The 12,608-nt window shown below is 46.7% G+C and overlaps 1 protein-coding gene across 2 annotated transcripts in view; it reads left to right on the top strand.

Annotated features, from left to right (window-relative positions):
* Positions 1-12,608, top strand: part of HAO2 (hydroxyacid oxidase 2) — a 31,087-nt gene that overhangs the window by 8,198 nt on the left and 10,281 nt on the right. For both annotated transcript variants that reach the window (XM_075904743.2, XM_075904751.2), the window contains 4 exons: positions 2,227-2,378; positions 4,777-5,060; positions 8,095-8,310; positions 11,850-12,008. In XM_075904743.2, the coding sequence (XP_075760858.1) occupies positions 2,227-2,378; positions 4,777-5,060; positions 8,095-8,310; positions 11,850-12,008 (811 nt within the window). The remainder of the gene's footprint in view (positions 1-2,226; positions 2,379-4,776; positions 5,061-8,094; positions 8,311-11,849; positions 12,009-12,608) is intronic.

The raw sequence follows: 12,608 nt of genomic DNA, 5'->3' as shown, positions 1-12,608 counted from the left end.
TCCCAGGACTCTGCCTCGCCCCGCTGCCACGGATGTTGCTGGACCAAAGAGTGCTGGATTTGGGAGGTTCAACCTGTATTTTTGATGCTCTGTTGCTGCAGCTCTCTGCCCGGGCTGCTCCTAGTCAGCAACAAGCATGTGCTCCATCTGGTTGCTGTACAATGATACACCAGCAGTTTGCTTTTTACAGCAACACAGTCACACCCTGGTTCCCACCAACTTTGGCGCCTGGTGGACTTGGACTCCAGGACCCCTGTGTGACAAGTTGGATCACTGAAATCCCCTTCGGGGTGTCCCCAGCGTGCTAATCAAAACACTGTTGCCTGCCTTCCTGCCCTCTGGGGCTCTTACTACCCTGGCCTGCTGGGCCAAATCCTCTGGTCTCCTCCAGCCATGGCACAGAGAAGGGGTGTCCGCCCCCCCCCCCCCCCCCGCCAGCCCAAAGGAGGTACTTTGTGTAAAGAGCAACACAGATGCTGAACCAGCCCAGCTCTGGGAGGACTCAGCTATAAAGTCTCAGCATCCAGGAAACCCAAAAGGGACCAAACCCCCAAACAAATCCATCTTACCCTGTGTACAAGGGAAAGCTCATAAAGTCAGTTCCTTTTATCAGTGCTAGAGAGAAATGCTCACCCATCAGATAACAATTATTTACACTGGGCTTGATAATAAACAAAAGTATTTTTTATTAAGTATAAAAGGTTGGTTTTTCAGTGGCTGCAAGTGAAAACAGTCTGATCAAAATAAGTTACTAAGATAAAATAAAGCATGCCAGCTAATCCTACCTAATACACTAAAACATTTGTTACATGCAAATTCTTGTCCTTAACAGTTCATTTCTTTCACAAGCTAAGATGCCTCCTAGCCTTGGCCCACTCCTGCCCCCCTGTTCAGTCCTAGATGTTTCCAGCAGGCATCTTGCAGGGAGGGGGCTGTTTCCTGGCATCTGGTGACTTCCCCTGTGGTTGGTCTCCCCCCACCCCCTTTATATCTCCTTTGCCCAAGGCAGGAATTCTTTGTGCTCAGTTCAAACTTTTCTTGCCTCAAGTGGAAAAGTACAAGATCCAAAATGGGTTTCAGAATCAGGTAGTCTGGCCACATGTCTTTCTCAGACCAACCACAGTTTGGGCTTTCAGTAAGAATAAAGCCATTGTCATTGGCTCTGTCGCTGAGCCATTCATTTTCCGGAGCATCGGCGATGGCTCTTAGTAGCACAGTTAGCATTATAAACCAATCCACACTTCATATTTCTATCTTCACATATGAGAATGATACATGAACAAAAATAGGACCTACACATTCAGGAGACTGTAACTTTAAAATTGGTATCTTACAGGAGGGCTAATGCACCTTCAAGTTATGCATATTCGTAAGCCAGTTTTCATAAAGCGCTGGGGGAGCCGTCACACCCTTAATCCTGAATTTTCATCAAACCTTTCCTGGACCACTCAGGGAAATAATGAGGTTTGTTTGCTCCTCTAAAGAGACAAAATGAGCAAGCGTGTCATTTTAACTGGAGTCAATCACTTCAGTTCAAACACAGCAGTGGGTTGGTAAAACATGCTACGGGCTTCCCCTAGTAGTGTTCACTGTAATCAAAATTGTTCTGTTCCTGCCCCTCCCAGTGCAAATGAATGGCCACTATACATGTGATATCCCTGGTGGTGTTGGCTTGTCCTCTGTCTGGGAGAAACCTGCTGACACATTCCCCAGATTTGTCTAGTAGACACATTCTAGTCCTGCATTTCCTCCACATTTGTATGGTCCCTTGGGTAGTTACTGTACCTATACTGCACAAGAACATTAATGGTCAGTATGTTAGTAGTTTTCTATTGAAATCTTACCTGACAATTACGAGATGTTGTTTATGACTTGAATGAATTGGGGTACACCAAGTTGGCCAGATATTAAGGAACCTCTTTCCTCTGGCATTGGGATGCTCTTAGGTTGCAGAGGCACAGGGAATAGTGAGGCTGGAAGGCAGAAGGTATGGGATTTACTGGTAGGTGGCTGTGAGAAGAGTTGGATTCGGGCATGAAAACAAGCACAGTCAAAAGGTGCAGTTCTCATGTGGAAGTCTCAACAGGCCAAGGCCCCAGCTCTGGTTGGGTCAGAGTGCTGTGTTTTAACATGTAAGTGAGACCCATTTCCCAGGGAAGAGCACAAGCAAGAAAGCCGTGTGGCTGCTAGTGTATTGAATGATATTTCATCTTTGTCTCCTTACAGAATCCGCTTCCGGCCACGTATGCTGCGGGATATGTCTGTCATGGACACTCGCACAGCACTGCTAGGGACTGAAATCAGCTTCCCTGTAGGGATTGCGCCCACTGGGTTCCACCAGCTGGCTTGTCCTGACGGAGAGAAGAGCACAGCCAGAGGTACCGTGTTATTTCATCACTGTTAGACAGATGAGGACACATTAAAAAACCTGTGTGGAAACCTTGAGTAACTCTGATAGCATGCTCAAGTGCGGCTGGCTGGCTGTAGAGCAAGCATGACATGGAAGAGACAAGTCTTAGAGACAGATTCTTTTCCTGACCCCCTGTTCCTCCTTCCCTTGTGATGCTCTGGAGGCACAAAACAGCTAGGAAACCACATAGGGTCACTATAGTTATGCCCAGCTACAGAACAGCCTCTGGGGGGCTACTGTGACTGAGGCCTTGTCTATACTTACCAGGAGACCGACGCTCCACAGATAAATCTTCCAGGGTTTGATTTAGCGACTCTAGTATGGACCCACTTCGTCAAATGCTGAGGGCACCCTGTTAATCCCAGCACTCCTTGGAGTCGCGAAGAGTAAGAGAAGTCCCACTGTGGAACCGCTCCAGAGTTTCGATTTATGGTACGTTGACTCAGAGTTACGTATCTTAAATCGAATTTCTCTCCTAGTGCAGACCTGGCCGTAGAGAAACCCTGAAGCTGTTTCAGCTTGTGCCAGGAAGCAAACTGGCCGCCTGTTGGCCCAAGGATCTGACTAAGGATGGCCTACAGTGAATCATAGAACCATAGAACTGGAAGAGACCTCAGAAGGTCATCAAGTCCAGTCCCCTGCTCTAGGCAGGACCAGTCCCAACTAAATCAACCCAGCCAGGGCTTTGTCAAGCCAAGACTTAAACACCGCTAGGGATGGAGATTCCACTACTTCCCTAGGTAACCCATTCCAGTGCTTCACCACACTCCTAGTGAAATAGTTTTTCCTAATATCCAACCTAGACCTCTCTCACTACAACTTGAGACCATTGCTCCTTGTTCTGCCATCTGTCACTACTGAGAACAGCCTTTCTCCATCCTCTTTGGAACCTCCCTTCAGGAAGTTGAAGGCTGCTATCAAATCCCCCCTCACTCTTCACTTCTGCAGACTAAATAAACCCAGATCCCTCAGCTTCTCCTCATAGTGTTATACCAAATAAAAGCAAGCAGGATCTTTTGAGAGGGATAAGGCAAAAAGCCACATTTATTGTAAAGATAATAAAAAAATAAAGAAAAGATAGAAGCAAACAACGTTCTGTGTATAGTTACCAGCCTGGAAGTTGCTTGTGACAGAATACTGGCCAGGTACTCTGTACACAAGTGATGGTAGTGGGGAGCGAAGTCCTGATCAGATGCGCATCTGAAGCTCCTGATAGGCTGGCAGCAGAACCTTGGACTCTGACTCCATAGTTTTTTAGTCCAGTTCTTATAGGAATTTCTTCCCATGCCAGTCTATGGAAATTGCTGCATCATGTCTCCAGGGTGGCTGCCAGGTGCTCGTCAGTGATCTCATCGGGTGGACCTCCAGTACTTGGTTTTCTCCACTTGACACCTTTTGGTTGCACTGGCACCTGACGCCTTCTTCAGCCCTTTGTTGCTGTATTCTCAGGCTGGCACCTCTCAGAACCATTCATTCATAGTTCAAGCACTCTCTCATACATTCATACAGTATTTTGTATAATAATAAAAGTTGTAGTTACAAAAGTTTCTGGGTGGTATTGCTTAAAACATTCTCTGAGTGCTGAGTAAAGTTACAATGTTTTAAAGAGAACAGGCATCAATTAAATAACAATGCCCTTAGTCAATTACAGGGCTTGGCTCCCATAGCAGAGTTAGTGGCTTGACAATGCACTGTTACAATGTATCTCTGCAATGTCAATTTCAAGCAGCCCCTTGCACAAGCTTGAGCATGCCCTGGAGCACAGAGGGTGGGGGGGGGGGGGGGGGGGGGGGGGGGGGGCTGTTTCTGGCTACATAGGATTATATTCTTAACAGTTAGGATTATATTTTTAACAGTTCTAAGTTACATGACCTAATACATTATATTCTAAAGGGGCAATAATAATCATAAATCTAAACATTTAACAATCTTAACAAATAATAATAATAAGAAGAAGAATCCTAATAAATCTAAACACTTTAAGTTGTGGGGAACAAATTATGGGGAGTCACTTCCATTTGGGGGAATCACATTTTTAATACATGAATATGTTATCCCTACAATAGGTCATGTGCTCCAGCCCCCTAATCATTTTGGTTGCCCTCCGTTGGACCCTCTCCAATGCGTCCACATCCTTTTTGTAGTGGGGGGCCCAGAACTGGACACAATACTCCAGATGCGGCCTCACCAGAGCCAAATAAAGGGGAATAATGTGCTCAGCCTGTACAATCCATAGCTACTTTATAAACTAAGGATGAAAGATCATGTATTAGGGGTTGTTAGCTGGTATTAACCTTGTGCCAAGGCAGAACTGCTGGCAAAGCTTCAGCACTTTGCACTGAGGCCTTTTTAAATATCCCCTGCAGCTGCTGAAGCCATGAACACCTGTTACATCACCAGCACATTCGCCACCTGCACCGTTGAGGAAATTGCTGCAGCTGCACCCAATGGCTTCCGCTGGCTCCAGCTGTACGTTCATTGTAACAGGGTGCTCACAGAGGCGCTGGTCCGGCGTGCAGAGGCCGTGGGCTTTCAAGGGGTGGTGCTCACTGTCGATGTTCCCTACACTGGGAAGAGACGAGATGACGTCCGGAACAGCTTCCAGCTCCCATCGCACATGGCCGTGAAGAACTTTGAAGGCGTCTTTGAGGTTTGGGAAATGATCAACCTTAATAGGATGAGGCAGCGCGTGTGTGAGAGAGACCAGCAGGGAGCCCCACTGTGCAGAGAGGAACTGTGCCTGCTGCTAGGGGCACCGGAAGGGCAGCCAGTTTCCACAATGTTACTGAGCACGCTCAGTATAAAGCTAAACCACTAATCAGGGTGTGAGGGCATGTGACCCTGCATGTCCCGTCTCCTCCCCTCCCCCCCACATCACCAGGCCAAAGGGTTTGCAGGCCCCAAGGCAGGATGCCGGGAGCGGGGCCCCAGGCCCAGCTGGTGGATGGTGAATACTCAGCAGCCCCAAAAGCACAGGGCCTAAAGTATTTGCCTTGCTCACCTTGCCCTAAGGCCAGGCCTGCTCATCACCTCTGCCACTGGCTACAAAAGTCGTTCGTAGCCTTTTTGGATACATGTTGCCATTTGCCAAATTCAGGCCTGGTCTCTGCTTAAAAGAATGACGGGTATAACGACTACAGCAAGGGGTGTGACCGGCGGGGATGCAGTTATATCAGCGGAAAAGTGAATCTCACCAGTCTAGTTATTCTCCTTTCCACATGGGACTAGCTATATTGGTAGCTGAATGAAAATCTGCTTTGATTTGCCCACGTGTTTAAAAGCACACTCTGTGCATGCACAAGACTCTCTGACTGGTGCCCTCCCCCACACACCCCTGTTTTCTAATGGCAGGGGCTGCATGTGCAGGTCTCACAAGATTGTGTGAGTGGATTGTACTAAAGCATTTTGAAACACCAAGCCAGGCTGTGGGCTGCTCTACATCTGCCACTTCATTGGTTTTAAATGAGCTTTACACCAGCCTACTCCACCACAGGCCCCGCCCCTCTCCACCCCTTCCTCCACGCCCTGCCCGCACCGTGCTGCTTCCTGCCTCTTCCAGCTCATCCACAGTGAGCCAAGGGTATGGGGGCGGGAGAGCTCTGTGACAGGGTTGCTGGCAAGTGAGAGGTGCTGGAGTGGAGTGGGAGGCACTGATTTGAGGGGCTGTTCGGGGGTGCTAAGCACCCATGCAGCAAAGTAACTGGCTTAATTCCATTCGCTGTTTGAGTCTGTGCATGGAAAAAGAGGGGATTCAAAAGACTGCACTGAGTGAGGCCTAATTGGGGCCTCCGTCAGTGTGCACCTTGAATGAGACACAACACCCTAGGGTGGGCCAGCAAGTAGCTCCACATCCCATTTCTCCCTCACATAAACCTAGTAATTCCGTAAGAAAATGGCACCAAAAGACCTCAGTAAACGCCAACACGCAGGTTGCTTATGTGAAGGAATTGTGATGCCATCTCCCTTTACACAGACACAGGCTACTCTGTGTGCGTCTGGCTGGCACACACTGAAGAAGACAGGGTACAGAATGAGTGAGAAGTGTTCTATGGGTCTGAGCCAGATATGGGACCCAATTGTTTCTGCACTTACCACAACACAATTCCTGAGTATGCATTGTAGTCTATCCACTTACTCTCTGTTTCATAGAGTCATAGGAATGGAAGGGATCTCAAGAGATTATCTAGTCTCGTCCTCTGCATTCATGACAGGACCAAGCACCATCTAGTCCATCCCTAACTTGTGTTTGTCTAACCTGCTCTTAAAAATCTCCAGTGACAGAGATTCTACAACATCCCTAAGCAATTTATTCCAGTGTTTAACCACCCTGGGTATGTCTACACTACCCTCCTATTTCGAAGTAGGAGGGTAATGTAGGCATACCGCACTTGCAAATGAAGCCCGGGATTTGAATTTCCCGGGCTTCATTTGCATAAGCGGGGTGCCGCCATTTTTAAATCCCGGCTAGTTTGAACCCCGTACCACGCGGCTACATGTGGCACGGAGTAGCTAGATAGGATTAGGCTTCCTAATCCGAACTAGCTGTACTCCTCATTCCACGAGCCGCGTGTAGCCACGCAGCACGGGGTTCAAACTAGCTGGGATTTAAAAATGGCGGTGCCCGGTTTATGCAAATGAAGCCCGGGAAATTCAAATTCCGGGCTTCATTTGCAAGTGCGGTATGCCTACATTACCCTCCTACTTCGAAATAGGAGGGTAGTGTAGACATACCCCCTGAGAGCTAGGAAGTTTTTCCTAATGTCCAACCTAAACCTCCCATTGCTTCTTGCCCTGTTCTCAGAAGTTAAGAACATTTCTACTCCCTCCTCCTTATAACAACCTTTTAGGTACTTGAAAACTGTTACCATGTCTCCCTTAATCTTTGCTTCACCAGACTAAGCAAACACAATTCTTTCAATCTTCCTCAAAAGTCATGTTTTCTAGACCTTTAATGACAGAGAAAGCTATCAGGTTGGTTTTACACAATTTCTTCTTGACACATCCATGTTGTTACTTATCACCTTATGATCTTTTAGATGTTTGCCAATTGATTGCTTAATTATGGCTCCTTTATCTTTCCAAGTGCAGAAGTTAAGCTGACTGGTCCATAATTCCTCTTACTTGCCTTTAAAATGGCAGGCTGGACGATATGTAGAAAAGAAGAAGGCTGCATAAATCAGAGCCATACAGCTAGTGGTAGCCTTCCCTTTTGAATCTGCTGCTTTCTCGTCTTGTTTTGAAATACAGTGATTGGAAAGGAGACCTGCCTTGGACTCCATTACACTAGATAGTTCATGCACCTGTCTAAAGAGGCCAAATGGCTTTGTTTGCAGAAAAAAAAATTCTGACAGGTGCTGTATCCAAGGCATATCCCCTCCTGTTTCTGCTCTGCAGTTTCCTTGCTTGTACTGCTGCCCTCCAGTGCCCTAGCTTTGAAATCTCAGCCTACTTCCTCAGAGACTCTTCTTTCCACAGCCATTTCCCATAATATTGATTGTCCTCCAGGCGCATGCTCTTTTCAAAGCCAATTGACGGAACTGTTATCAAGTCTAATTAATGTCTTCTGGGGTAGGAAAAGAGTTTGAAGGCTGTTATGTTGTGTCATGTTATGTCATGTCATGTCATGCTATGTCATGTCATGTTGCAAACCTGTAATGAAATGTCCTTCTAATCTATGGCTGCAGAAAGAGAACTGTATTGAGTACGGCCTCCCGCCAAACTCCATAGACCCGTCTTTAAGCTGGAATGACATCAGTTGGCTGCAGAGCCTGACTCGCTTGCCTATCATTATCAAGGGAATTTTGACTAAGGAAGATGCAGATCTGGCAGTGAGACATGGAGTTAAGGGAATTATTGTTTCCAACCATGGTGGAAGGCAGCTGGATGGAGCACCTGCCACAGTAAGTGGAATAGCTGTAATCTATAGCTAAAAAGCATGCCCTTGTGTCCTTCCATAGGTAATTCTGTGCTGACATTCATATACATAGCTGTGGTACATCTGCACATACATTAGCGTACCTATGTGTACTCTAGCAAAATTGAAATGAAGAGCAGAAAATATAGAGATGAGGGCATGATACAGTCTCAGCACCTAATTTTGCCAAGACACAAACCCATTGAATTTAGTGGGAACTGCCTGTAAAACTTTGCAGCAGTAGATTATAACTGAGTGGAAATTTATAGTCTCTTAAACCCAGAGCAAAAATCTCTCTGATATCCATCTCTACAAATGAATCGCTGAGTGCGGCAATGTTTGCATTATACTCTTGTTTGACTGTCTTTATTTTCTGGTCCTTTTAATTATGCTATTTTTGCATATTGTCATGCCTGTAATGGATTGTGATCTATTCACTTTACTATTTTTACCAACTTTTCTCTTCTCTCTTTCTTTAATAAAATGCAACACAATACTCCAGGGAATTCCATGGAAACACTTGGGCTTCCACCCAAGCAGCTAAATCAGATAAAATGAGGATTACTGAAAATTGTGTTCATCATATAAAAAAGTTCTACCACGCCCAAAGGACTGGATACATTACCCTCCAAATTAATGAGTATCTTAGATCTTACCCAAATACATGCCTCCAGCCAACTCTTATAAATTAAACTAAAATATATTAAAAAAGAAAAGAAAGAGAATTGATTAAAAGATACATAGAGACTTAGTTCAGTTCATAATAGAGATGGCGAGCTTTAGAGTTGCAAAGAGCTCTTTTTCAGAATCAGTTCATCAGGTTATAGTCCAATGTCCAAATATCCAATATAAAGGCTGTTCAGATGGGAGTGGGGGGCCTCAGTCTTATAGTTTAAAATTCCCTCGAAGAAGCAATAATAGCTTTGAGATGACGGGATCAGGTTCCAAGGGTCTTTATACCATTCCCTAGCATCCTCTTGACCCATGCAGTCCTTGGGCAAATAATAGGCTTTTGAAGTAACCTTCTATTTCTTGAACATCATTGGCAATTAACTTCATGGATTAACATAAGGTAATTATCCATTAAGCAGTTCATAGACAGTTTACTGCAAATTTCAAAGGGAAATATAGACAATGACATCATCACACCCACATGTCATCTGAATGTTAATATTCCCCTTTGATCTCTGCATTAGCAGCTGTATCAATAGACAGGAACAGGACATGGTGAACATGTAACAAGATATAAGTAAACACATACAATTACCTCAAATTCTCTAACAATATGGTGTGGCCATTCTTCTGTTCAAAGCGCTTCTGCCAAAATTTTCTCTCTCTAATATGTTATTTCCCTGTTTGAATCCCAGCATTGTCTTTCCTTTATCTTCCACAAAATTCCTCCTCCAGAAATTCATTTGTCATGTCACTTCACAACACCACTCTGCTTATTTCTCTGCTCTCATGTCTTTCAAAATCTATTCCCTCCACCCTGTACAGGCAGTCCCCGGGTTACGTACAAGATAGGGACTGTAGGTTTGTTCTTAAGTTGAATCTGTATGTAAGTCGGAACTGGCGTCCAGATTCAGCCGCTGCTGAAACTGATCAGTTTCAACAGCGGCTGAATCTGGATGCCAGTTCTGACTTACATACAGATTCAACTTAAGAAACCCAGGCATCCCCAAGTCAGCTGCTGCTGAAACTGATCAGCGGCTGATTCCAGGAAGCCCAAGGCAGGGGCTTCCTGTAGTCAGCCACTGGTCAGTTTCAGCAGCGGCTGACTTGGGGATGCCTGGGGCAGAGCAGCTGGGGTGCTGCTGGGTTGGTCCAGTAGCACCGCCGCTCCTCGGCGCTACTGGACCAACCCAGCAGCACCCAAGCTGCTCTGCCCCAGGCGTCCTGATTCAGCCGCTGCTGAAACTGACCAGCAGTGGCTGAATCAGGACGCCTGGGGCAGAGCAGCTGGGGTGCTGCCGGGTTGGTCCAGTAGCGCCCAGAGCGGCGCTACAGGACCAACCAACAGCGCCCCAGCTGCTGTACCACAGGCGTCTGGAGCAAAGCCGCGGAGCACGGGGGCAGCGGGACAGCCCAGACGCACCGTGGCTGTCCTGCTGCCCTCGGACTCCGCGGCTTTGCTCTGCATTGCTCCCCGTCCCCCTGGTCTGCAGACCAGGGGGACGGGGAGCAAAGCGGCGGAACACGTGGGCAGCAGACAGCCCAGACGCATCTGGGCTGTCCACTGCCCGCATGTTCCGCCGCTTTGCTCTGCTTTGCTCCCCGTCCCCCTGGTCTGCAGACCAGAAGGACAGGGAGCAAAGCGGCAGAACACGCGGGCAGCAGACAGCCCAGACGCGCGTCTGGGCTGTCTGCTGCCCACGTGTTCCGCCGCTTTGCTCCCCGTCCCCCTGGTCTGCAGACCAGGGGGACGGGGAGCAATGCAGAGCAAAGCCGCGGAGTCCGAGGGCAGCAGGACAGCCACGGTGCGTCTGGGCTGTCCTGCTGCCCCCGTGCTCCGCGGCTTTGCTCCAGACGCCTGTGGTACAGCAGCTGGGGCGCTGTTGGTTGGTCCTGACGCGTCTGGGCTGTCCGCTGCCCGCGTGCTCCGCCGCTTTGCTTCCTCTCCCTGGTCTGCTGGAGACCAGGGAGAGGGCCCCATTCATAACTCGGGGACTGCCTGTACAAACCTCCACTTTGAATCTTTTCTAAGTATCCTCCCCCTTCATTTTCTATGCTGCCTCTTGAGCCAGGGCCAGATCCTTCTATACTTGTGGAGCTAATGACCAATATTAAAATCTCTCCTTAAAACTGATTTTCCCAGCGTCTTTTAGGGGTACAAATCCTTGACAACATCAAATGGGAAAAAGAAAGAATTTAAACAAAAAAACAACCCTTCAATATCTTTGTTCTGCATCTTAATTAGAGCAGCGAGTATATTCTGCTGCAAGTTCTATTGGACATACCAAGCCAGTGAGGGCAGGCGTACACTGTCAATGCTCATTGAATTAGTTGCAAATTTTCAAATGAATATATTTTTTGCTGAAATTCCCTTTATTCTCCCTCAGCAACAAGTATTTTTGTCTTTTATCATTTATTTTCTATTTTCAAAATAAGAACTTTTAAAAAATGGTTTATTTTTGCATTTGGAATTTTTTAGGGAAGATCTTTCATGCCATGTGACCAGAAATGCATTTAAAAGTACTTGAAAAATGGGAAACAATTAATAGAAATGTTGCATTATTCCCTTTTTGTGCGTGTTTGTTTTGTTTTTTAATTAGCACTAATAAAGCCAGTAATCACAACATGTTCATGACACTAGAAAACAGGATAAACTATTTGGCAAGTAGTCTGGGAGACTGTACTTTTTTCTTCAATTTAGAAGCACATTTTGTATTATAAGATGCATTTTTAAATTTCAGTTTAAGGAGTTACAGAAGATCTTACATGTTTGAATCCCCTCCCTTCTGTTCTTTTATCTTCCTCTCAAAATCAAAGGCTGAGTCCTATGTGGATGTATTTGTTTCTTTTCAGATTGATGCTCTGATTGAAATTGTAGACACAGTGCAAGACAAAGCTGAAGTGTATTTAGATGGTGGAATACGAACAGGAAGCGATGTATTAAAGGCACTGGCACTCGGAGCAAAATGTGTCTTCATTGGAAGGCCAGCTTTATGGGGTCTGACCTATAAGGTGAGTGCAGAGAAGTGGTGTTTATTCATGCACTCGATTCTCATTATGCACAAACTTTGGGTTATTTGCAGAACTGATAGGGATATTTTTCCAGTGAAAAATTTAAACAAAATTCAAATATTTTTAGTTTTCCTTGTAAAGTTTCTCTGAAATTTTGCAGGCTTTTGTTGTCATTGTTTCTCAATGGAAACCCAAGACATTTACTCAAAACAAAATATTTTGCACAGAAATACCTGTTTTGACAAAAATGCCATTTTCCATCAATGGGCATGTGACGGCCTGTGTGGGTGCGAACACCCCCTCCCAGCGGGGGAAGGGGGTTCAGCGAACCCGCTGCCTAGTAGTTCGAGCGCGATCACCCGGCCGCGAGTCCGGGTCGGGGATCAGCGAACTCGTGGTTCCGCTTCCTCTGGGCAATCCCGGGGTACCAGTCTGCCCGGGTGCCTGGGCGAGGAGACGGGGCCGCCCCCGTTGGCCTGTCTGTAGGTCAGGTCCCCGTCGGGGCAGTCGAAGTGAGAGGGCCTTCGCCCCTTTGGTTAGTCACCCCCTGCGGGGTCACGTAGGTTGGGGTTTCGAGCTAGGGAGGGGGACGTGGGGGAC

This window comes from Pelodiscus sinensis, chromosome 1 (genome assembly GCF_052426305.1).
Source record: "Pelodiscus sinensis isolate ZL-2025 chromosome 1, ASM5242630v1, whole genome shotgun sequence".
Classification (NCBI taxonomy): domain Eukaryota; kingdom Metazoa; phylum Chordata; order Testudines; family Trionychidae; genus Pelodiscus; species Pelodiscus sinensis.
This window is presented reverse-complemented; position numbering and strand designations above follow the sequence as displayed.